The sequence below is a fragment of the Ostrea edulis genome, chromosome 3 (genome assembly GCF_947568905.1).
Source record: "Ostrea edulis chromosome 3, xbOstEdul1.1, whole genome shotgun sequence".
Taxonomy (NCBI): domain Eukaryota; kingdom Metazoa; phylum Mollusca; class Bivalvia; order Ostreida; family Ostreidae; genus Ostrea; species Ostrea edulis.
The window spans coordinates 89,418,802-89,445,571 of record NC_079166.1 but is presented as its reverse complement, the minus strand read 5'-3'; the positions used below and the strand labels follow the sequence as shown (position 1 = coordinate 89,445,571).

The window sequence follows — 26,770 nt, the reverse complement described above, 5'->3', positions numbered from 1 at the left end:
TCACGAATACAGGGGGTACCAAGGGACGGTGCCGTTGCCAAGTCAATCAGACTGGCAGTCTTGTACCACAAGTATTCGAGACAGCTAGCCTATTTATAGATGTGTCATATGATATATCATTTGTCATTTACAGATCGGGGGGGGGGGGGGGGGGGGGGGGGTTGAAATGACTGCTTGTCTTCCTGTTGCTTATTTCGTATCTGAATATTGCGAGAAAAGTTTTTTTAAATCAACGCCAAAGCGTAAATAAAAAATGTGGCGGGATCTACAATATTTTGACAATTCAATAAGTATGTGGAGTGGGAAGATTATGTGCTGCTATTTTGAAATGATAATTTTAGCTGAGCACTACATAATTTACAGTAGCTGATCTAGTGGGTGAGTTTATTTGAACGTTAACAACCAAAAATTATAAGCATTTGCTCTTTTGCGGTCTTCAATTCACTAGATCCCTTTTTGAAAGAATTTTCTGAATCCGCCACTGATTTGGTACCAAGAAATACAACTCATTCTATGTTCATTTATACCACTAAAAATCTACAAGAGTTGTCGTTCTTTAAGAAGCAGAAGACACTTGCTGTGAAAACGGAAATGAATGGCGAATTCTGAAGAAAAGCTTATTTTAGTGATCTTTGCAGGTACTTAGTAAAAATGACTGTCGGGTACAGTGCTATTAGGTAATACACTGAATATATCGTCCATACATGTGAGTTGCATAAAAGAAATATCTAGATTGTCAACCTAGGCCTAACACGTAACTTTATGTTTGCTTACACCAGTGGCGGATCTAGGCAATTTTAAAAGGGGTGCAACCTAAATGTGTACTTTTTCTATCCAAGACCATAAAAGGACAAAAATCTCTTTCTTTTTAAAAAATTATTCAACCGAATGTAGGGGCGGGGGGGGGGGGGGGGTTACTCCCTGTAGATCCGCCACTGGTTTGGGTCACAGCTGCCTCTTGGGACAAAAATGGGGTATTAAAAGATGTTCGAAGAACCACAAGATACAATATGACATTTGATGTAAAGGTTTAAGTTGTTTAATATTGTGACCTCTGTGTTGGGAATAAGGACTTTAGAAAAATTTAATTTATGCACACCAATGTGACCACCACCCGACCATTAGTATGGGACAGCCTAGGAGTCTAAAGTTTTATATAGAAATGTATTTGAAAATAATTCTTTCAAAATGCATTTAAAATCCACAATGATATATATACAATTCTTTATGTTGTAATGCCCACACCCTCATGTAGTGTACGTAGATTCTAGTTTGTAGACACAATGATCTCGGACAACGGCTACAGACATACAAAAACTTGTGTGAGCAGTAAGGCCCATCAAGTCTCTGTCGTATATCTTAAGAACCATAATGGTTATTGGAATATATAAAAATAAGTTGAATTAATATACATTCAAGTTTGTTCACACAATGACTACTGAGGTCACAAGAGGAAAAAAGTTTTTTCTTCCAAAATAAATTTTCTTTTTAGGAACCACAAATTTAAAATCATTTTACAAATAAGTATATATGCAAGCATCATCATGTACTTTAATTTGTACACAACACGACTTGTGTTGAAGATGAGGTCACTAAGGAGGAATACACAGAACTGAGATTTTTGTTTTAAAAGAGATAATGCTGCAACTCAGATTGGCATCCTCATTCACTGTAGATTACAGTTATTTCATGTTAAGATGACCTCTGGGATTAGGATGGAGTCACAAAAGAGTTGTAATGATTACGTATGAATAAAGTAGACATTTTTAATGAAAATCTTTTAAAGGACCAAATCATGATGAATTCTATTTTTTTTTTAATTATGTGTACTAGCATCTCCATGTTTTGTAGATTCATAGTTAACATAGCAACTCCTGAGCCCAGATACGGGAAGATGCACTATATCCACCTGTGGGGTTTTGTTGTGGGGCACAGCATCAAAAATGCATCATTTAGTGTAATAATTAAAAGAATATTAATATCAAAGAATAAATGAAAAACTAATGATTTGGATCTGAACGCAGCTCAGTATGTCTTCTTTTTTGTCTCGGGCTCGTAATCCTGTCTACTTTGTGTCTCGCTTGTTTTGTTTTTGTACTGAGATATTTGTTTATGTTTTTTATTTAATTTCTATTGTTTATTTTATCTAGAATGTTGTCCATTAAGCTAATGGTGGGGATCGTAACACTACCCTGCACACAGACATGGAATGGATCTGCCTAGTCCATTATCAGAAGAGTGACCAGGACTGTTCGTCCCGTCAGAGAAGTGTCTCGAGAAGCATTACAAGATACAGAGCTACATTTATATTTTAAATTAGTTTTACTTCCTGGTCACTTAGCCGGCTATCAACTTATTTTTTTGAATAATCATTTGAAAACTTTTAACGCCCCTTGGGCCCAATGGATATGAAAATGGCTGGCTAAAATATCATTATTCATGAATATAATAAAACATTTTGATTGAAAACAAGTTCTTAGATTTCAAACATTCATTGTTAAACTTAGTAACACATAGTATATATATTGTACCTAATAACCATGTTAACTGCTAGCAAATAATTAAGAAAAGAAAAAAATATATACACTGTATTTATAATCTCTTGAAGAAATAAATCAAGTCTTGTTGTTACTTGATTTATAGATTATATTTAAAAATGAGTCTGAGCTAGCTGGTTTTGTTTGTCACATAAAGCTTAGCACAATAGTCGACATCATCTTCGTTTTCTCATTGTCATCTAGTAAGTGACCATGTATTCAGCAAAGTTCATTTTTTGTCACCGTTTTAATTATTTCATGCTTTGAGGTGACACTTTTAAGGAAGGAGTACACAGTTTGTGTTGCTGGCTGCAAGAACGACTCGCCCGGCCACCCTCGAGTAGATAATGTGTACAGGGGGTTATAGTAGGTACCACTCACTCTAAACAGGGATTTCATGTAGGGACTCATTTCTCCCAAGTGTCTTGACATTCACCAGCTGGCAACATATGTGACTCAATCAGCTCAGCCTCATTTACATTCTCAATTTTGGTAATAAATTATCATTAAAATTTTTAGGGACTTTTATGGATCCAGGGCAGAAGAAATTTTCTTAACTGACTATCCCATCACTGCCTGCTGTTGGAGACTGAACACTTTATTGAAAATTGCTGGGGTGTAGCAATCAGTGGGTGTCCTTATTTGCCCTGAGAAGATTCAGAGAAGTATTCATTTTTATTGTAAAAAGTTTAGTTCATGTAAAGAGCATGATGGCAGATATTACAGTTACCTCCCTTAGACTATGTAAATTATAATACAGCACTTGCTAATGATGTTATTTTACATATTAAATGTTGTTTGAATGTTGTCAATTTGGTTCGTAGTCAAAGACATGAGTTATAGCTGCCTGTATTGTACCAGTTTACATACAGTTAGCTATAGAATTAACAGTAGATTACATGTACCTGGCTCTCCAGGAATGCATTTTACCTGAGTGATTATTGCTGTTGGTCTGCATCCATCATTGTGTTACGTCTGTCATGCATTACCAATTGTACATGTTATATACTCGTCATATTATGGTACAGCAATGTCTGTCTGTAGATGGGACGTATTATGGTACAGCAATGTCTGTCTGTCTGTCTGTCTGTAGATAGGATGTATTATGGTACAGCAATGTCTGTATATACGTCTGTAGATGGGATGTATTATGAAACAATGTCTGTATGTCTGTCTGTAGATGAGACATATCATAGTCCAGCAATATCTATATGTCTGTCTCTAGATGAGACGTATCATAGTACAGTAATGTCTGTATGTCTGTCTGTAGATGGGATGTATTATGGTACAATGATGTCTGTATGTCTGTCTGTAGATGGGCAGTGTTATGGTACAGAAATGCCTGTATATACGTCTGTAGATGGGGTGTATTATGAAACAATGTCTGTAGGTGGGACGTATTATGGTATATCAATGTCTGTAAGTCTGTTTGTAGGTGGGACGTATTATTGTACAGCAATGTATGTATGTATGTCTTAAGATGGGATGCATTGTCCACTATCAGTGGCCTAATGGTTAGGCTGTCAGACTCTCGACCGAAAGGTCTTGGGTTCGAGTCCTGGCCGCGGCAGAGCCAACGTTGTGTCCCTGGGAAAGGCACTTTACATGAATTTCCTCACTCCACCCAAGTGTAAAAGGGGTACCTGGCTATAGACAGTGAAAGATAATGTTAGAATGTTAGTGCTCTAGTGCCTGTAATGGCAGCTTGCACTGTATGCTTCCCAGGAAGCTGAGAAAGTTCTAGATTGATATAAGGTCTGCCAGGGTAATAATGTATTGTAGAGTGCTTTAAGTAGCTGGAAAAAACACTATATAAAACCAATATTTTCCCATTTTGTACTTTGAAATTCCCAAGCAATGAAAACAAATCAAAGCAAGATAGCCTAATTGTTCATGAATCTTCACTGGCCCATAGATTACAATTTTTGCCTAAAAAATTGTTATGTAAACATAATATTTTGGCCTCCGCTTATTTGAATGAGGTAAGCTTTGACCAAATTGAAAGTCAGGAAGATTCCAGTTCTACCTTAATTCAGTATGGATTGGTTTTCTCCCTACTTCTTTGTGTGAAACATTTCTCCCAAGTTCAAACAAATGCCATTATTTTTCCCAATTGGAAAGGCCCAGGCCGTTCAAATGAAGACCTTAAAATAAAAACCAGAACTTAAAATGTAAAATCCATTGCCCCTCTGTCAGGGTCAGGCCCCAAAACAGGGTCAATATAAAAAAAATATTATTGCCTTTGTATCCTTATTGCTACATATCTAACCAATGCTCAGGTGACCGATAAGGCCAGTGAGTCTCTTGTTTAGATTGATTGATTGTATCTTGCTTAATGTCTCGCTCGAGAATTTTTCACTCATATGGAGACGTCACCAAGACCGGTGAAGGGCTTTAAATTTATAAGGCCTATATGCTCGGCGCTTATGGCCATTGAGCAGTGAGGGTTCTTTAGCGTGCCACACCTACTGTGACAGGAGATATCTGTTTTTAAGGTCATCTCCAAGGACCCGTGACATTCACACCTGATGCCGAGCGTTTGGCGATGGAACTGTCACTACCTATTTTAATGACTTAGGTCTGTTGCGGCCGGGATTCGAACCCTGGCCTTCCGCATGCTGGGCGAACGCTCTAACCTTTCGGCCACCGCGAGGATAACTAGCTGGCTTCTTTTGACAAAATTCATGAGGATTTTAATTTGCTCAAACTTTCATTTACTAGTATGTACCTGTCTGATTTCCACTCATTCCAGCACTCATTGTTACTTTGGTTTTTCAGCTACCTGGGTCTCATGAGATTGTGACACTGTACAGTAGGAACAGTTCCTACCGGTATCTCTTAGAAGCAGACAGAGATTTTCTTAGCATCTGATCCAATTCAGGAGACAAACTTTTGTATGGAGCTGGTAAAATTTCTAACTTTTTTTATCTTGTTTGAGCTAAAAGCTCAAGTGGGCTTTTCTGATCACCCATTGTCTGTTGTACATCTGTCTGTAAATTTATTTTCAACTTCTCTACAGTAACATAGCCCAATTTCAACCAAACTTAGTATTGTTACAGGATTAGAAATCATTTAAATGAAGGACCTTCATATCCTTCAAGGGGATAGGATTACGGTCACCGGTTCCTGGGAAGGACAAACACAACATGCCAATGACCCCATTTATGGTAAAACGGTGGGGACATTCTGAAATTTATTGGGCTGAAATAATGTACATTGGGGCCATTTTTTCTCTAATACCAAAATGTGTCCATTGTCCATTATCTTTGTCGTAGGAGTCATCATAAACTTTTCACATGTTCATCTTCTTCTCCAGAACCAGTGGGCCAATTTCAACCAAGCTTGGCACAAAACATCCTTGGGTAAAGGAAATTCAAGTTTGTTCAAATGAAGGGTCACACCCTTCTCCAAGGGGAGATAATAGCAAAATAGTGAAACTACATAAATATCTTTAAAAAATCTTCTCCAGAACCACTAGGCCATTTTCAACCAAACCTGACACAAAGGGATTCAAGTTTTTCCAAATGAAGGGCCATGTCTCTTTCCAAGGGGGGTTAATAGCGAAATTTTATAGTGAAAATACATAGACGACTTTTGAAAATCTTCTTCTGCAGAAACAATTGGCCAATTTCAGCCAATCATGGCACAAAACATTTTTGGGTAAAAGGGATTCAAGTTTGTTCAAATGAAGGGACATGCCCCCTTCAAAGGGAAGATAATCACAAAAATAGGGTGGGGATGTTTAAAAATGATCTTATCAGGAACAACTGGGCCAGAAGAGCTGAAATTTACATGAAAGCTTCCTGACATAGTACATATTTAAGTTTGTTAAAACCATGACCCCCGGGGATTCATTATGACCACAATAGGGGATCAAACTTTTACATTCAAATGTATAGGTAAAATCTTTGAAAATCTTCTTCTCAAGAACCACTGTGCCAGGAAAATACAAATTTTCATGAAAGCTTCCTGACATAGTGCAGATTCAAGTTTGTTAAAATTATAGTGCCCGAGTGTAGGATAGGGCCATAATAGGGGATTAAAGTTTTACAGATGAATATACATGTATCGGGAAAATCTTTTAAAAATCGTCTTCTGAAAAATCACTGAGCCAAAAAAGTTTGCATTTACCAGAAAGCTTCCTGACATAGTGCAAATTCAAGTTTTTTAAATTATGCCCACAGGAGAAGGGTGGATTCATTGATTGATTGTATATTGTTTAACGTCCCTCTCAAGAAAATTTCACTCATGTGGAGACGTCTGGAGAAGGGTGGAGTCACAGTAAGGGATCAAAGTTTTATGTACAAAAATAAAGGGAAAATCTTTAAAAATCCTCTTCTCAATAACCATTGGGCCAAAGAAATTTACATTTACACGAATGCTTTCTGACATAGTGCAGATTCAAATTTATAAAATCCATGGACCCTGAAGGTAGGATGGGGCCACAATAGGGATCAAAGTTTTACATGTGAACATACATGTATGGGGAAAATCTTTATATCCTTAGGATAGGAGAAAGGTGAAGATAACGAACAGTGATCAATAGAGAACTGTTTTCTGAACTTTACCTTGGGTGGTGAGGGAGTGAGAATTGATTTCTGAAATTTACGTTGGGAAGTGATGGGGTCGTGAACTATTTTCTGAACTTTAGGTTGGGAGTTGAGGGATGGAGAACTATTTTCTGAACTTTATGTTGAGACATGATGGGTTGGAGAACTGTTTTCTGAACTTTACCTTGAGTGGTGAGGGAGTGAGAATTGATTTCTGAAATTTACGTTGGGAAGTGATGGGGTCGTGAACTATTTTCTGAACTTTAGGTTGGGAGTTGAGGGATGGAGAACTATTTTCTGAACTTTATGTTGAGACATGATGGGTTGGAGAACTGTTTTCTGAACTTTACCTTGAGTGGTGAGGGAGTGAGAATTGATTTCTGAAATTTACGTTGGGAAGTGATGGGGTCGTGAACTATTTTCTGAACTTTAGGTTGGGAGTTGAGGGATGGAGAACTATTTTCTGAACTTGACGTTGAGACGTGATGGATTGGAGAACTATTTTCTGAACTTTCTGTAGTGAGGTGACAGGGATGAGAATTATTTTCTGAGCTTTACATTGAAACAAGAGGGGATGAAGAACTATTTTCTCAACTTTACGCTGGGAGGTGAGGGGGTGAGAAACTTTTCATTGATGTCGTATACGACTTAATGTACATTTTTTGGTGTACAGAGATTAGATATTGTGTTATGAGTGTTTTTAAATTGACGTTTGTTCTCAATTTGGTACATTCAGAATGATTACATGGATTTTTTGTAGACATTCTTGTTCTAATAGCATAATATAATGGTGGGAAGAAATCATTTTGGTTACCTAGTACTTAATGTTGAAATCAATTTTACAGGGTAGCAGTTACTTGAGATGTCTGGCTGATTGATGAGGATAATTTTCCTGAGACTCTAACATTTTGTAGGACTTGGATAGCTCTATTGCTGTAGAAAATGTCAGGTTTGTTATTGAAATTATGTAAAATGTTTTATGCCTCATTCAGACAATGGCTGGGGCATATAGTATTAACCCTTTTTAGCTCACATGAGCTAATTCCAATCACAGTTTGTCCAGCATCAGTCTTTTCGTCTCTTCATAAACTTTTAACATTTTTAACTTCTTCTCAAGCTCCACAGGGCTAATATTACTCAGCCAAATTTGCCTCAAAGCATGCATGGGTAAAGAGGATTGATTCAAGTTTGTACAAAATGGAGGACCATGCTCCATCCAAAGGGAAGGTAATAAAAAAAAATAGGGTGGAGTCATTTAAAAATCTTCTCAAGAACTGCAAAGCCAGAAAAGTTGAAATTTATATAAATGCTTCCTGACATAGTGTAGATTCGAGTTTGTTCAAATTATGGCACCACGGAGTAAGATGGAACCACAATAGGGAATTAAAATGGTGGAGTCATATTAGAGGATCAGAAGTATTGCATAGTAATATATTGGAAAAATCTTCTTTTTGTAAAATGATGAACCTTGAGTAAAGGCATTTGTATAGCTACGACACAGCTAGTTTTTTACTCAGGTAACCTATTGAAATTGGTTGTTGTGTGTTGTGTGTCGTCCGTCATACGTTAACAATTGAACATTTTTTAACTTCTTGATAACTGCCTGTCCAATTCTTTATAAATTTAGTATGAAGCATATTTAGGACAAGGGGGACATAAATTATAAATTTCAGGACTCGAGCACCCCTGGTACATTAGGGGCGGGCCAAAAACTGCACAGAATTGACCATTTTCAAAAATCTTTTTCGAGAACTGCACATATGTAAAAAAAAAACTAAATGTGTTAAACACATAAATAATGTCATCTTTAGTGCTATTGATACTAAATTGAAAGTATAAATAGATATTTAGAAAGAACAGATAGTCCTTTACCAAAATTGTAAATTTGATGATCCCAGGGGTAGGGATTTTTGGTATGAGGGTGGGGCCAAAATGGTCAGTTATTAAATGGTGATGAACAACAGACATTTTTAACTTCTTGATAACTATCATTCCAATTCTTTTCAAATTTGGTATGAAACATATTTGGAACACAGGGACCGTAAATAGTAATTGCAGGATTCCTGCACCCCTGGTGCCTTTGGGGCGGGGCAAAATCTGCCCAAAATTGACCAATTTTCAAAAAATCTTCTCAAGAACCGCACACATGTAAGAAAAACTAAATGCATAGTGATGTAGAGCAGGAAAGTCTACCAATATTGTACATTTCATGATCCTTGAGGTAGGGGTTCTGACACCAGGGCGGGGCCAAACTTAGTATATAGTGTTTATGTGAAAAACACTTGAATAACATCCTATTTAGTGCTATTGATACTAAATTGAAACTAAATGGATAGAGCAGGTAGTCCTTTACCAAAATTGTAAATTTCATGATCCCCAGAATAGGGGTTCTGAGCCCAAGGTGGGCCAAACTTAGTATATAGTATTTTTGTGTAAGTTGGCTGTTACTGTATCAAATCTAAATGCATACTTAGGAATAGCAGAAAAGGATGTACAAAAAATTGTGAATTTTAAAACCCAGGGTTATGATTTTAGGATGGATCCAAATTAGTCATATCTTTTGATGTTTTAATGTTAATATACCTATTATTTAAAGCCTTTCATCAGTGTATGCACTTTTGAGGGCAGTGAAGTTTGAAGAACATATCTTTTTTAATACTCTTGTTGAACATTAGAATTTAGCTTAGATGTTCAGAACAGGAATTTTTTTCTAAATTTCATAGCCTGTGGGAGTAGTGTCGATACTTTTTCACAAGAATTCAAGTGACCAAAAATACCTGTGGGCCTCTTGTTTTCAAAAGCAGTATATTATCGGAGATAAAAGTCAAAAGGATCCACACTACAGCTCATTTTCATATTCTAATCAAGTATTTTTTTTAAATCATGTATCAATAAAATGATCAATTCATATTGATACTGTCAATTAAATATAACATTGAACGCATCAGTGTGCTCTAGCTCAGCTACGCTTTGAAGATCATCCGGAATTCAAAGGTTTCGTCATGCTTACTTGGACATTTATTTTATCTCACGTGATTTAGAATGACAGCTAATTTGTCATGTATAAACTTATTTAAATACCCCTTAAGGGATCCACACTTACTTTTCATATAATTAAGAAATTATAAATCATATCCCCCTAACGGAAACCATAAGACTTACTTTTAAAGACCTACATGTGTTTCCCATAGCTCTTGGTTACGGTCATACTGATCCACACATAAATTTTAGTTCGCGTATGAGTTGTATCTCGTTATTCTTGCATAGTATGTCAAAATACTGGATCTACCTATTTTCGCTTTCTCTCACTGGAGGGCAGCACTGTTCCTTGTCAGTGGTCATGCGTCTGAACATTATTGTTGGAGGCCCAATATATTTTTGCAAGGGCCATCAGAAAGTATTAATTTTCAACTTTAGAAATCTATCAAAATTGCAAAGTTCATACCTTCAATAATGCAACAAAATTTTAGAAAGGTCTAGGAAAGTTGTCGTTTTTGTGATTTTGGGGCAAAATGAGAGCTGTATTATCTCTTTGAAGAACTGTGAGCAGTAGAATCTCAAGAAGTTAAAAAAATTGCGAAAAAGAAAGGAAAGAGTGTAGTTAACGACCATGTGTAATGAACTCTCTGCATTAAGTGTGGACATTTCATTAACAATGTCATGGGTGTTCTTCTGCTAATCAACTAAATTCGATTTTAACACATATTATTTTCCAGATGTTTTAACAAAAGAATCGGGCACAAGTTCCTAAATCTTAGAATATCCTCTCCAACTCCAGAATTCAACATAAGTGATTGGTCATATAGAATTGTTCAAGGTCCTTTGGATTTAGTAAAATAAAAGATCTCTTATTCACCATTCAAAAGTTATCAGCAAGTTGAAGTTCCAATAAAGGTTTTGCAGCTGGAGTGAATCTTCAAGGTCAAGGTCATAGTATCAAATATCATTTTATGAAAGGGTCTTGTGATAAAGAATCTGATATACAAAATATGAAAACCCCTGCTTAAATATTTCCGGAGTTATGACCTTCATGAGGTTTTTTTTAAAAGTTGGTCAAACTCCAAAGCCAATGTCACAAGTAAAAACTTCGATAGCTAAAAAGGTTTTGTCACAAGAAATGCACACATGAAAAATGAATGACCCATCACTTACAATTCAAAAGTGATGAGCAGCAAGGTTCAAGTTTCACCTGAAGTTTGGAAATATAATAATATAATATTAAGTCTAACTTCAAGGTCAAGACAATGTTGTAAAATGAAAGGTTCTGTCAGAAGGAATCTATATACTATATCTAAAGGCCGTACTTTAAATAGTTCAGGAGATACTATCTAAGTTTGGGTTTCTTTAAAAAAAATCAAACGCTAAGGTTTAGGTCACAAGGTTGAAATCTCTGGTAATGTCAGGAAGGTCTTTTTACATAGAAGCCGATATATGAAATATGAGAGCCATATGACTCACAATTCAAAAGTTAGTAGCAATGTTAAAGTAGGGGGCAGATATACAGAACAGGACAATATGCCTCCCCCTCCCCCGCTATAGTCGCAGGGCTATAAAACACTTGAATCCGCACACCTGCTACACTTGAAAATTATTTGTTTAAGTGAATTATCTGCACTATTTAAACGTGTTTGCATATTAACATGACTAACCATGACCTTGCTGGTTTTTTTTAGATGAATTTCAAAAACAGTTCCCTATACATTCCCTTAAAAACTTGTCTCCATTATTGTGGTTCACCCCCATCCTTCCCCGAGGAACACATTGTGAACAAACTTGAATCTTCACTACCTGGGGATGCTTGCATATTGATATGATTAATTATGACCTTCTTGTTCTTGTGAAGAAGATTTTTTCCTTATATCCCCATGTAAAACTTTGACCCCCTGATGAGGTCCTACCCAAACCCAGGGAGGCCATGGTTTTAACAAACTTGTATCTATACTATATCAGGAAACTTTTACATCAATCTAATTTTTTCTGGCCCAGTGGTTCTTGAGAGGAATTTTAAATGACCCGCCCTATTTTTGCTGTTTCTTGATTATTTTCCCTTTGACCCTTCATTTGAACAAACAGTACCGCAGTGGTGGTCTAGAGATTAGAGCACACGCACCGCATGCGGAAGGCCGGGGTTCGAATCCTGGCCATAACAGACCTAAGTCATTAAAACAGGTAGTGACAGTTCCATCGTCAAACGCTTGACATCAGGTGTGAATGTCACAGGTCCTCGGAGATGACCTTAAAAACGAATGTCCGGTGTCACAGTAGGTGTGGTACGCTAAAGAACCCTCACTGCTCAATGGCCATAAGTGCCGAGTATAGGCCTTTTAAATGTTAAACAAGATGCAATCAATCATTTGAACAAACATGAATTCCCTTTACCTAATGATGAATGGTACCAGTTTTGATTGGAATTTGTTAAAGACCCAATTTTAAGTTGACACCCCCAAATTGTAAGCTGCCTGTCAATCAAACATTTAACAATAGATCTCAGGTGGAGTGACATCTGTAGACACTGTGGTCTGGGGCTACCCCAGAAAGGTGTTTTGATAACAACAACAGCCAATATCTACAGACATTCTTTAGATCTTGAGGAAGCCCAGTACACCTGAGTTTTGATAGCAATGACCTGTCCACAACTGCTATTTTCTTGTAATTCAATTGTTTTTAAAAAGGCCCCTGAACAATGCAATTTCAATATAATTGTAATATTTTCCCTTCTATATACCTGTACATATATTATAAATTACGCAATCAGAAATCAAACAATAATTTGCACAATATTTTCTAAAACTTGTAAGCTATTGAAATAATTTATGTCATCAATTTATGATACCTCTATATTTATAACAGAAATTATTTATTGAGTCAATGACAGAGAGAGAGGGGGGGGGGGGGGGGGATGGGTGTAGAATGTTTGTTAGCTACCCTTAGGAATACAACCATTATCCAAACACTATGACCACAGAAACTCTGCAAAGGTTCCTGAGACAGGTCCTGTGTATATTAAAGCAAGGACAGGTAGATTTCCACCATGTTCTGTCTCTGTGTATTTCTTTGAGTGCCATGGGATATAGCAATTAAGACCTTGGTAGACATTGTCCACTCATCTGTTTAGATAAGCCTCTGACTACATTTTCACTGACCGTAGGGTCATGAGATGGGGCTTCAAGTGGTTGTGGAGAAGATGATAATGTAAAAAGTCAATAACAACAGATAAATTTCAATTGGATTGGCCTGGATAGTTTTGTGTGTTTAGAGCACCTGACTATTACATATGTAATACAGGGGTGTCAGGTTTGATTCCCGGTCCAGTCAAACGATGGATATTGGTTTGGACAGCTCAGTGATTAGAGCACCTGACTAGCAATACAGGGGTCTCGGGTCCAATTATATCATGGGAACGAAGGACCTTGGATTCAATTCCCAGTTCAGTCATATCTTCTTTTCCTTCCCATTACATTGACATATCACAGACTCTCCTTGACAATTCAGTTTGATATGATTACACTTTATTTTGTAGGACGGTGGAGATTTAGATAAGTGGTGTGATGTTATTGATGGTAAACAGAAGACTGTGACCTTGAATCTGAAGATCTGTGATGAAGACTGGACGTTTGGGGTCACTCTTTATTACAGTACTACAAATCTAAGTAAGTACTCAGTAATAATGTAAGACTGAACTCTGTATCATGTTTATCTAATATATACATTGTAAAATCAAACACAAATTAATTCACAAACAAAATAATGTTCTGTTAAACTCACAAACACAAGTACATGTTACACATCACAAACAGAGGACTGTAATGTACACAGGACTGTAATTAACACGGGGCTGTAATTAACAAGTAGAAGGAATTAACACAGTTCTGTAAATTACAGTATATTGAGCTGTGTAATTAACACTGTGAAGAGCTGTAATTAACACCGTGCTGAGATGTGTAATTAACACTGTGTTTATAGATATTGAATTTTCTTCACTTTATTATCTCCATTAGCCACAAAGAGGTTGTCTCTGATGTCCACACATAAACCGTATGGACCGAATAAACCACAGTGAATGTAGCGGAGGAACTGTCCGTCCTGATCTAGGATGTGGATACGGTCATTGTCACAGTCTGCTGTCAGGATGTGACTCTGGCTGTCTGTAGTGATGCCGACTGGATTAAATGATAGCTCGGTATTAGAGGGATGACCAGTGTATCTAAATCGGAGTTTTCCTGACTGATTGACCACCACTACTGCTCTAGCTCTACAGTCAGCCACACAGATATCCAGGTTCCTGTTCTCACTGAGGTATTTAATGTCATTATAACCACCAGATGAGTAGAGAGGACGACCCTGATCATCAAACTGAATGCTTTGTTTCTCTATGGAGCCGGAGTAACGCACGACTTTGGATTGTTTGAGATCATCACTGACCATGGTAACCAGGAGATGGTTAGAGGCGGTACAGCAGACATAGAGAGGTCTCCACCCCTGTAGTGTGATCACGGTCTGTATCTGTTTATTCTTAACTAAGTTTATAGTTCTAGTGATATTGTCAGTATAAACAAGATCTCCGTCCCGTGTCACTGCTATGTCCTCTGGTGCGTTCCCTGACTTGGTTTTTATTGATGTCAGTAGTTTACCCCGGAGGTTGAGGAGCTTCATGGTTTCGTTATCCCCGCGTGTCCAGACTTGATCTTCACTCAGACAGCTAACACTGTATAGTAGTCTATACCCAGTGTCTATGGTGGCGGTGAGGCGCGGTTCATCAAGTAATGGTTTGACTGGAGGAGACGATACAGCTTCTGCTGATTTCATTGTGTCACCATGTTCTGTGTTGATGGATAATGGCGACAGAGAACCGAACATTTCATTGAGCTGATCTTTGTTTATTTTCTGAGGAGAGAAACTCGGTAATGTGACTCGAACTTTAGGCGGTAATGTTCTAAATTCGGAATTCCTAGATTTGTAAGATGAGGTTAAGGAGACGTCATTGGAGTCCAGTATTTTCTTCAGGTCCTGAATGATCTGTCTGAGTTCTGTAATCCGGTTTGTAATTTCATCTGTATTTTTATTGAGAGCGGCCAGGTGTTTGTTTTTCATCTCCGCAATGTCGGATTTCCTCTTGTTGACAATGGCGGTAATCTCCCGGTGTAAGATTTCTCCTTGTTGATCGGCGGCTGTTGTCATTTTTCTGTATTTCGTTTCCAACTCGGCTTTCTCAGTTTGGACATCGGACGCCATTTCTTCATATCGCGGGTAAATTCTGGTCTCGAATTCTTCTAAATCTTTTTGTAAACTTTCTTTCTTAGTGCTGAGTTTTTCCAGAATATCTGACACATCGTGACCTTTGTGTTTTCCAAATAAGGCGCAGGTAGAACAGACAGGAACGCCACATTTTTCACAGTAAATTTCACAATGTTTATCGGCGTGGTCTGGACATTTGTGGTAGTTAGTAGACTTTCTGTGTAAAAAGGGCACGACATTGTGTCTTTTAGACGAGTCTGAGACATGCTTTCCTGCACAGTTAACACAGAGATTTATATTACAAAGTTCACAGTGACTCTGTAGGGGGGCAGTTTTACAGAGGTCACACAGTAGGACTTCCTGAGCACTGCGCCGGGGATGCATTTCTGATGGCGGGGTCACACGGGAAGTTTACTGTTAATTAAATAAAAACGGAATTTCATTTAAAGATTTTGACAAGTTACAACAATTAACGAAATAGAATTATGGTATGATATAAACACAGCCGTCATAATTTAGTCTCACCTGAAAATCCAACATGCCCGCACTGTTATTTCGACCTTCCGTCTAGTCCTTCCTGTGCGGCGTGTCAGCCTGTATACACTATCTACGTGTTATCGCTTGAGTAAATATACAGTTTTAAAGTTTGGTTTGACCTAGTTTATGTTGGGTAGTTTTTCTAACATTTACGTCAGACGTAAAGATTTCCTTTCATTTAAAAATTGGAATCTGCAAACAATGTATAGATCTTTTATTATATCCCTTTTTGTATTGAATTCGGCCTTTTGTACAATCAAATTTAAAATTAGATGTTAGATCCGCTCACGTACTCGCATACATACGCGAGCGGATCTAACATTTAATTTTAATTAGATTGCCTTTTGTACAAATATAATCATATCTATAGTTAAAAAACGATTAGCAATATTCATTGGAAAGGGGGGGGGGGGGGTCATGCAGCAGACCTCCATTTTTGGTAGTAAATACATATTTTTGTTTTGACATACTTTTTTCAGTTGTAGAATGAGTTGAGTGGAATAATGAACCTCCAGATATCTATGTACAGGTGTATGAATAAACTGTTGAACTCGTGCGTGCGAGCTTGTCCTATATTATGTGTTCGAGTTTTATTTCCTTAATATTTTAGAATTTGTTGAATTTGTGCAGGGGCGGATCCAGGAAGTTTTGAAAGTTGGGGGGGGGGGGGGTCTAGCTACCATTAATTTTGGTTTTCAAAGGAAGGAGGGGTCCACCCTCAAAATGCATTATTTAATACTGTCTTTTGATGAAGGGGAAGTTGTCCAACTCGCAGGCCTCCCTCTGGATCCGTCACTGTAGTGAACTAACAACAAAGATTATAAAAAAGGACTTCCTTCCAGTGAAAGATGCATGTACTCTCAAAGCGCTAGATAGTGGCTTGTTAAAATGATGATACTTTCATATTATAGATATTTCAAATAGAAATTTATCAATATATAAAATGAAACAAGTCAAACGTGTAAAAATTTAATGAGATTAACAAAGAGGCGATCACGGCCTCCATTGAAAATGGTATTGGAATCGTACAAAAATTCCAAATATTTATTCGCATTAAACAATTCACCATCTAATCACAGCTAAATATTCTCTACATAGATACCTATAGTTATCTTAACACCCCAACACCCCCGTTCTCATTTATCGCAGCCGGCGACAATGTATTCCAATGGACTATTGTCTTTAACGATAGTATGTTCCGTGATACAACAAATATGCCTGGTCTCGGCGCATATCATTGTCGGCGACGATATGTAGTTTATGTACCAACGGACAATATGTACCGTGAGGGTACGTGCATATCGTCGCTGAGGATGATATGTTCCAAACGACAATATGTGCCATCATAGTGTGCACTTAACGGTGGAATTACAGGAATCTCGGAAATTTTATACACAGTTACACTAAGTATTATGATAGTTTAACTTTATTAGTAGCTAATATTATCGTAAAACTTATAAAATGCAATTGATAGTGCAGAAACCTACAATAATAAATCGTCCTTTTCTTTGTACTTTAAATGAATGATTAAACTTTCGCTTGGTAAGTTCACTTTCTAAAAAATTCTAATGGTCTACTTGACATGCTTTAAATGGAGAGTGATTTCTTATATTTATATACAGCATCCAAAACACACCGACGGAACGAGGAGAGGAGTACTAGTATGCGAGAGTTGAAATACAGTGAAATTGTTCCTCAAAATTTGGACGACAAACTCAAATTGACATTCCTTATTAACAGACAAGAAGTTATCAAAATATGGACGTAAAACCTGAAAAACGGTATCATATCGACATGATTAATTCTCCTGCTATAGAATTGCAAGAAAATGTCTACGCATTTTTTTTATTGCGGCAAATATTATTACGCAAAAAGTTATCATGACATGATTAAAGTCAAAGCTGGACGAGGGCGGTAAAATCATCCAAACTACATCGATTTTTTCTGATCTCCTTGTACAAGTCGACATAATTTTGACGTTATAAACATTTCATTGGAAGATGACACTAATTTTATTTTGCCATTCTGAGGTATTGCACAACAACACGAGGCGGTTATACGTTTCCGTAAAGGAGAGCTCATATAAAGAAAGATATCATGTGACCAATATTCACATATTTTTCTCGTTATTTCAAGATAATTATCTCGTAATAACGAGATCTTTTCCTGACTAATCATGCTATTTATTCCATTTTTAAAAGTCACATTTACGGAATAAATGCTATCGTAAAGTCACTGGACTTGGACAGACAAAACTGATACAAAGGCGTCCTTGATGGGTGGGGATTTAAAATTGTTCAAATCATGGCTCCACATGGGGGTAGAGTTTGACCACGATCGGGGATAAAAGTTTTAAGAGAGAATGTTTAACAGTCTTCATCTCAATAATAACAGAGCCATGACGTTAATCAGGTCAATGTGCAAGCATCCCCACGTAGTGTACAGGGGCTTGTGTGGAAACATCAGGTCAAGACACCCAAGGAAAATAGCTTGGGTTCTCTACACTAGCCCTGTGCGTATTGTAAGTTAAAGTTTCTTCAGTTGATGTCTTCAAGGGGTAGGTTGAATCCACAAGAGGACAGCAAAGTATAGGAACGTACATTGTAACTCTTTAAGATAATCTCAAAATCAAAATTGTCATCATTAGTCGTATATTCATATTGCAATCGTCAACAGATGGTGCAGATTCAAGTTTGTTCAAATGATGACCCCCAGGGGTAGAGTTCGACCATAACGTTTGATCAAAGTTTTACGTGAGAGTATACATTAAAAGGACAACAGGACAATGGTAAATTATCATTGATATACAAACATCCTCAGGTAGTATTCAATTCAGTATTAGTTCAAACAATGACCCGGGGAGGGGGGTCTCAACAGAATGCGCTCACGAAGTATGCTAGCATAAATTGTAGCAGTTCCTGACTTCGTGTATTTTTCGAAATGAAATTTAGACAAAGTGACATCTGCAACATCAACTCCGAGTGAACGTGTCAATTTCAATCATGTCGCGGTTCTACAGGAGACGAGAAACCGGACAAGATTGAACGTTTTGTTTATAGAAATGTAACACAGACCGACAGTAATTCACAAACTCGGCTCCTGTCCAGGTGCAACTGGTGTCGAAGTTAATCGATATCTTAATCATTGTAATGATATTACCTTAAACAAAATAATTTTAAAAAAATTCAGTTTTAACAACATTTATTCAGGTATATAGTCAGACTTTTACAAAACCCTTACAACACAACCTGACCAGGGGTTACAGGGTTTTAAGAATTCTAACTCTTTCGCTCACACATTCACACGGACAGACATTCATACTAAACGAAGGCTAGAAGTAAAGAAAGTAGAAAAAAAAATGACAATGTACTCTCGCTGAGTTCATAAATATCATACTATAATAATTAACAATCAGATATATGATGTAATACCAAGGTTGTTATTTAAATAATACTACTTTAAACACACTATTGATTGAATATACATTTACTTCACCTCGTACATGTACGAAGAAAAAGAAAAATTATAACAAATGTATATAATACGAAAAAAGAAGCATTTTAGGATATTTTTGTTTTAACATAGTTTCCGTTACACTTGAGCTAATATTTCAAATAATTTCCATTTCTTTTCAAGCTGATCTGTACAATTATATTTACTTGCAATTTGTTTTTCCACTCTGTAATACATTAGTCGAAGTTGCTTTAAATTTACTCAATGACAAATAATCTCCTGTATATTTGGAACAGTATATTATATATAATGTTTCAAATGGTAATTTACAAAGTTTACCATTCTAATTTTCGAACATCCAAGGATAAAAGTCTTCTTATCAGTTATAATATTGAATGAAAAGGTTTCAGTAAACCAACATTGCACATTTCTTTAAAAAATACTGACTTTTTCACAATCATACATAATGTGTTCCAATGGTTCTCTCTCCTCTAAACAAAAAGTACATAAATCGCTGTCTGATTTCCCAATCATTTTCAAAAAAGTGTTTGTAGTTAAAATTGTATGATGTACTCGATATTGTAGCCATTGTAATTTACTATCTTTTGTGTTCATAAAAACATCCTGTTGAATTCCTCTCCACTCTTCACTAGATATTTCAAATTGTTTATCCCATTTTTTTTGTCCAGTTGGTTTTTCTTTGCTAGAATTCAATATTTTGTAAATTTTTCTATTGTTGGTTTTATTATCTAGTAAAGGTAAAATGTGTAAGGGAGTAGTTGGTTCTTGTTCTTTAATCAGATGATCAATATTAAAATCTTTCATCATTTTCTTTACTGCTTGTGTTACTCCAAAAAATTAGTTTTGATATCAAATATTGTTTTGAATTGAGCATAAGTCATTATATTCCCCTCCTCATCCAGTAACGAATTTATTAGGTAAATATTGTTTTTACTCCATTCCTTTAAAGACATTAATTTTTTATCTACCTTAAGTTTTTCATTGTACCAGAGAACAGTTTTACCCATTTTTTCTGGTGTCAATTCATTTTCAAAACAATTCTCCAGTTTTTTCCAAGAATTAAAAACATCTTGCCAAAATTTGTTTTTTGATTTTTCAATATTCTTCAATGCATATGTTGGGCCATATCTAATGACCTGACTAATATTGATATCTTCGCCTATGACAAATTGCCATTTTGCTGAACTCTGCCGCAATTTTTTAACCCAAGATATTTTCATACTTGCAATAAAATTTTCTATATTTATCATGTTTAAACCACCCTTTTCATATTCCTGGGTAACTATAGACTTTTTTACTTTATGAACAGGACTTTTCCACAGGAATTTAAAAAATAGACAGTTTAACTGGTCAATAGTATCTTTTGATGGATTCGGTAAGGAAATAAACAAATGTACAATTTTTGATATTGCTAGAGATTTTATAACAGTTATACTGCCAAAATAATAAAATGATTAAACTTCAGTTTCTAAGACATCACAGGAGACTGAAAACTACCACATCGACTAGAATTTGAATATCACGAACAACATTGTAAATTTTACTATCATCCTTGCCTGTTTATATTTTACTAAAGCCTTTAGGTGCTGGGACATACGATAAATTAATGCATCTTTCACACGAATGCGCATTAAATTTTATCTCGCATCAAATTTGAAGTAAAATAATGCGCATTAGATTGATTTTAATTAATGCCTCGTTCACACGGAGATTTTAATGCGCATTAGTTTACACTAGTACTGTAATGGGATATTAGGTTATTTACGACATATTAACGTAGGTCGCGGGTTTACAGACCTTTTTTTCTCATTCGAAAACCCCATCTGAAAATTTGACCTATGTATCTTGACAATGTATATACGACTCTGTGAAAATTGTTTTTCATTCAACAGCACAGTTTTTTGTAATTACGTCTCAACATAGCATTGTTTTAACGGTAGCAACACTGTTTTCCATTAAATTATATAGAAAATAATAGTGATTGACTTTATTCATTGCATAATTCAACTTAAAATAGACAGAATTTGGTGCTGTTCATCTTGATAATATTAATATCAAAGCGAAACAAAAATAATTTGAAAAATGTTTATGAAAAAAAAATTATGGGGTATTCGAGTTCGTTTTTTAAAGAAAAGATGCCAAAGTTTGATAAAACCCACCAAATCAACAGTATTTAACAAATAACGTTACAGATATTCGCGACGCCATTCAACAACGTTATTCATTTACTTTTCATATATATCCAGAGAAAAAGATTCTGATCAGAAGAGCTTTGAATTCATATGATTTAATTTCTAAACAAATCAAATCATGTTTACACTAAATTATGAATATCTGTACTAACGTACGTCATTATACAGTCAACGTTTTGCAGGATTTTCTCGTCTTCGCCGTGCTTGGAGTTGGTCTGTAGTCGAAAATAGTAAGAGTGCATACGATAACGAAACTGATCCTCATCAACCCTCGTGATCGCGTAAAATCATTGTCAAAACAACATTGAGTTCTGTGTTCTCGGTGTAAATTTCACACCCAAGTCTTTCTGAATGTTGGATTATTTAAACAAAGTATAAAAAAAAAAATACCTGACTTGCTACAGTACAGTTGAATGTAAGCACATTGCACATTTTGATTGCTAAAACCCGCAGTTGTTAGTATAAACAAATACACATTTGCGTCAGCTGGTCTCCTGACGTCATCAAGCAAGGGAGATAAGTCATCTTACTATTTTGATACTTCACACCACGGCAACATTTGACGGTCTGTAACGTCTGTTACCTTACGATTTTTTCTGAATGACTTATTTACATATGTTAAGTAATTAAACAAGAACACATTTTCGTGCAAAACATTTTTTTTTTTTGAAAATCGTCTCCTATGACCTTTAATAGTACTACCATAACTTGTATATATCCATACAGCATCATTGCAAGCCAAGCCCAGCGATTCTCAGTACTTTCAGTACTTTGATTCTACCTGTGTTGGTTTAACCTGCAATTTGATTTAACAACAATAATTTCTACAAACATTTTTTTTTTCAAAAATGATAAAAACTGATGTTTTTATAAGTAAAATCAATACAATTTACCAATGGAAGGTAATTTATTCCCATGAATTCTCCAGTAACTCTAAACCAATAAAAAAGATTGATATAGAGTTATATAGGATGGGGTAATGAAAGGTGACATATCGAACAGTGACCAATCTCATAACTCCCACAAGGAATACAAAATAAAGAGTTGGGCAAACACGGACCACGGGACAAACCAGAGGTGTATGGGACCAGGTGCCCAGGAGGAGCAAGCATCTCCCGTTGACCGACCACACCAGCCGTGGGTCCTATGTCTTGATCAGGTAAACAGAGTTATCCGTAGTCAAAATCAGTGTGCCAGGAATAGTCTAACAATCAGTATGAAATACGTCAGACAGCATGTGACCCGGCGATAGGTTGTATTGGCAGGCTAGGTCATTACAACGACCATAAAATTTGCAAAAAACTGGCTTTAATAGAGACTGTTGAAACCCCTTTAACATCAACTTGTTTGTAAGTAGCCTATCTCGATTGAAAAACTGATCATACGCAGAACAAGCTTTTTTGCGTATTTTATAACTCCTCGAAGGATACAAAATAAAGAGTTGGGGAAAACTGACTCCTGGATATACCAGAGGTGGAATCAGGTGCCTAGGAAGAGTAAATCTCCCCTGTCGACCGGTCACACTCGCCGTGAGTCCTACATCTTAATTGATCAGGTAAACGGAGTAATAAATTATATATTTCAACTTTTAGGGGATGTATATATCAATCTATCCATCCATTTCTTTTGTGTGTATCAAGTATATCCCCAACCTCCATACTCGGCTAGCAATACAAAGTTGCATTGTATTAGAATTGAAAATATAATGGTTTCATTAAACTTCTGTTTAAGTTAATCAATATTACGAAGGACAAATAACGTAATTTGTTATTTCAGAGTCCAGTAACCGCGCAAATTACTTTGATTTAAATTCTAAACGATAGTAAATGTAAGAATGAAAATTTAAATTGTAGTATACTTCTATAGTTAAAGTTATGTAAATGTAAGAGTGAAAATTTTACATTATAGTGAACGTCTATAGTTAAAGCTATATAAATGTATGAATTAAAATTCAAATGGCAACGTCTATAGTTTATAGATGTAAGAGTTATTGACAATTTAACTGTCACAGTCTGTGTAAGAGTTATTGACAATTTAACTATCACAGTCTGTGTAAGAGTTATTGACAATTTAACTATCACAGTCTGTATAAGACTTATTGACAATTAACTATCACAGTCTGTGTAAGAGTTATTGACAATTTAACTATCACAGTCTGTATAAGAGTTATTGACAATTAACTATCACAGTCTGTGTAAGAGTTATTGACAATTTAACTGTCACAGTCTGTACATGTGTAAGAGTTATTGACAATTTAACTATCACAGTCTGTACATGTGTAAGAGCTATTGACAATTTAACTATCACAGTCTGTGTAAGAGTTATTGACAATTTAACTATCACAGTCTGTGTAAGAGTTATTGACAATTTAACTATCACAGTCTGTGTAAGAGTTATTGACAATTTAAGTATCACAGTCTGTGTAAGAGTTATTGACAATTTAACTATCACAGTCTGTGTAAGAGTTATTGACAATTTAACTGTCACAGTCTGTGTAAGAGTTATTGACAATTAACTATCACAGTCTGTACATGTGTTAAAGTTATTGACAATTTAACTATCACAGTCTGTGTAAGAGTTATTGACAATTTAACTATCACAGTCTGTGTAAGAGTTATTGACAATTTAACTATCACAGTCTGTGTAAGAGTTATTGACAATTTAACTATCACAGTCTGTGTAAGAGTTATTGACAATTTAACTATCACAGTCTGTGTAAGAGTTATTGACAATTTAACTATCACAGTCTGTGTAAGAGTTATTGACAATTTAACTATCACAGTCTGTGTAAGAGTTATTGACAATTTAACTATCACAGTCTGTACATGTGTAAGAGTTATTGACAATTTAACTATCACAGTCTGTGTAAGAGTTATTGAGACAATTTAACTATCACAGTCTGTGTAAGAGTTATTGACAATTTAACTGTCACAGTCTGTACATGTGTAAGAGTTATTGACAATTTAACTATTACAGTCTGTACATGTGTAAGAGTTATTGACAATTTAACTATCATAGTCTGTGTAAGAGTTATTGACAATTTAACTATCACAGTCTGTGTAAGAATTATTGACAGTTTAACTATCACAGTCTGTGTAAGAGTTATTGAAAATTTAACTGTCACAGTCTGTACATGTGCAAGAGTTATTGACAATTTAACTATCACAGTCTGTACATGTGTAAGAGTTATTGACAATTTAACTATCACAGTCTGTGTAAGAGTTATTGACAATTTAACTATCACAGTCTGTGTAAGAGTTATTGACAATTTAACTATCACAGTCTGTGTAAGAGTTATTGACAGTTTAACAATCACAGTCTGTGTAAGAGTTATTGACAATTTAACTATCACAGTCTGTACATGTGTAAGAGTTATTGACAATTTAACTATCACAGTCTGTATATGTGTAAGAGTTATTGACAATTTAACTATCACAGTCTGTACATGTGTAAGAGTTATTGACAATTTAACTATCACAGTCTGTGTAAGAGTTATTGACAATTTAACTATCACAGTCTGTACATGTGTAAGAGTTATTGACAATTTAACTATCACAGTCCGTGTAAGAGTTATTGACAATTTAACTATCACAGTCTGTGTAAGAGTTATTGACAATTTAACTATCACAGTCTGTACATGTGTAAGAGTTATTGACAATTTAACTATCACAGTCTGTGTAAGAGTTATTGACAATTTAACTATCACAGTCTGTGTAAGAGTTATTGACAATTTAACTATCACAGTCTGTGTAAGAGTTATTGACAATGTAACTATCACAGTCTGTGTAAGAGTTATTGACAATTTAACTATCACAGTCTGTGTAAGAGTTATTGACAATTTAACTATCACAGTCTGTGTAAGAGTTATTGACAATTTAACTGTCACAGTCTGTACATGTGTAAGAGTTATTGACAATTTAACTATCACAGTCTGTACATGTGTAAGAGTTATTGACAATTTAACTATCACAGTCTGTGTAAGAGTTATTGACAATTTAACTGTCACAGTCTGTACATGTGTAAGAGTTATTGACAATTTAACTATCACAGTCTGTGTAAGAGTTATTGACAATTTAACTATCACAGTCCGTGTAAGAGTTATTGACAATTTAACTATCACAGTCTGTACATGTGTAAGAGTTATTGACAATTTAACTGTCACAGTCCGTGTAAGAGTTATTGACAATTTAACTATCACAGGCTGTGTAAGAGTTATTGACAATTTAACTATCACAGTCTGTGTAAGAGTTATTGACAATTTAACTATCACAGTCTGTGTAAGAGTTATTGACAATTTAACTATCACAGTCTGTGTAAGAGTTATTGACAATTTAACTATCACAGTCTCTGTAAGAGTTATTGACAATTTAACTATCACAGTCTGTGCAACTGGTTTCGAGTCTTCAAATTTAAAAGTTATCCGATCAAATTTAAAACAGTATCTAAAGAAATAACGTAATTCACTGTCAAAATGACACTGGATTTCTTTCAGATGTGTTTAGAATATAAACCCTTCTTTCAAGAGCTACCGTATGTGTTTTCTAATTCTATCGAAATTAAAACATTTCCTTCATTTTCAGTGATGAAAATTCTCATCCATTTTTGAAACTATTTGGGGCACTTTGATTGACTTTGGATGAAAAGTTCTTCGCACTTTTATTCAGTTTGTGAGTAAAATCTCCAGAGTTTACACGTCGATAAATTCTTCAAAAGAATGTTTAATCCTATAATATTATCTTGAATCAGACTTCTTTGTTCAGCAGATTTTTTTCTTTTGTTTGAGAACATTAAAGGTTGATACAACGGCAGTGCTGAAAGACAAGATCAGAATCCTTGCGAGATTCAAACAGCGCAGATCGACTCGACACTGTCACATGTTAAAAATCTCTGATCTATGCGCCAGGCAGTCAGGATTAAAATTACTACACTATATATATTACTAATGTCTATACTCCATCAGTCGCGTTGCTGCATACACATCATTTCAGAGAGAGAGAGAGAGAGAGAGAGAGAGGGCTGTCGTTAAAATTTTTATGCCTCAAAAATAACTTTGCGTTATATAGTTGCGATTCATAATTTAATCAACATCACAATGCCCATTCAATCAAATGTAATCTTTTTAAATTTCAAATTATCAATTATGCACTCAAACTAAAGAAGAAAAAAAAGGGTGATTTTATTCGTAAAACCCAGGAGTTTCCAGGACCTCAATGCGACCCCAGGCCGATTTTGTGTACACTTCATT

The 26,770-nt window shown here is 35.6% G+C and overlaps 1 protein-coding gene and 1 long non-coding RNA gene across 5 annotated transcripts; one reads left to right on the top strand and one right to left on the bottom strand.

Annotated features, from left to right (window-relative positions):
- Positions 1–166: 166 nt before the first annotated feature.
- LOC125673744 (uncharacterized) lies at positions 167–16,434 on the top strand. Of its 4 annotated transcripts, XR_008801403.1 has the most exons (9): positions 167–638; positions 2,151–3,202; positions 5,316–5,442; positions 7,521–7,703; positions 7,933–8,036; positions 8,205–8,314; positions 13,608–13,737; positions 14,086–14,582; positions 16,345–16,434. It is a non-coding gene; the product is annotated as an uncharacterized LOC125673744 (long non-coding RNA). The 4 variants fall into 4 exon arrangements; XR_008801406.1 differs by lacking the exon at positions 8,205–8,314 and having other exon boundaries at positions 168–638; positions 7,521–7,695; XR_008801404.1 differs by lacking the exon at positions 8,205–8,314 and having other exon boundaries at positions 169–638.
- Positions 13,768–16,428, bottom strand: LOC125673682 (E3 ubiquitin-protein ligase Midline-1-like). Its single transcript, XM_056159352.1, has 2 exons — positions 15,848–16,428; positions 13,768–15,736 (listed from the first exon to the last, which is right to left on the bottom strand). Exon 2 carries the CDS (start codon positions 15,704–15,706, stop codon positions 14,045–14,047), a length of 1,662 nt encoding a protein of 553 aa, XP_056015327.1. The 5' UTR covers positions 15,707–15,736; positions 15,848–16,428; the 3' UTR covers positions 13,768–14,044.
- Positions 16,435–26,770: the final 10,336 nt, after the last annotated feature.

Coding starts and splice junctions, on each gene's coding strand:
- LOC125673682 (XM_056159352.1), bottom strand. CDS start 15,706: ATGCATCCCCGGCGCAGTGCTCAGGAAGTCCTACTGTGTGACCTCTGT.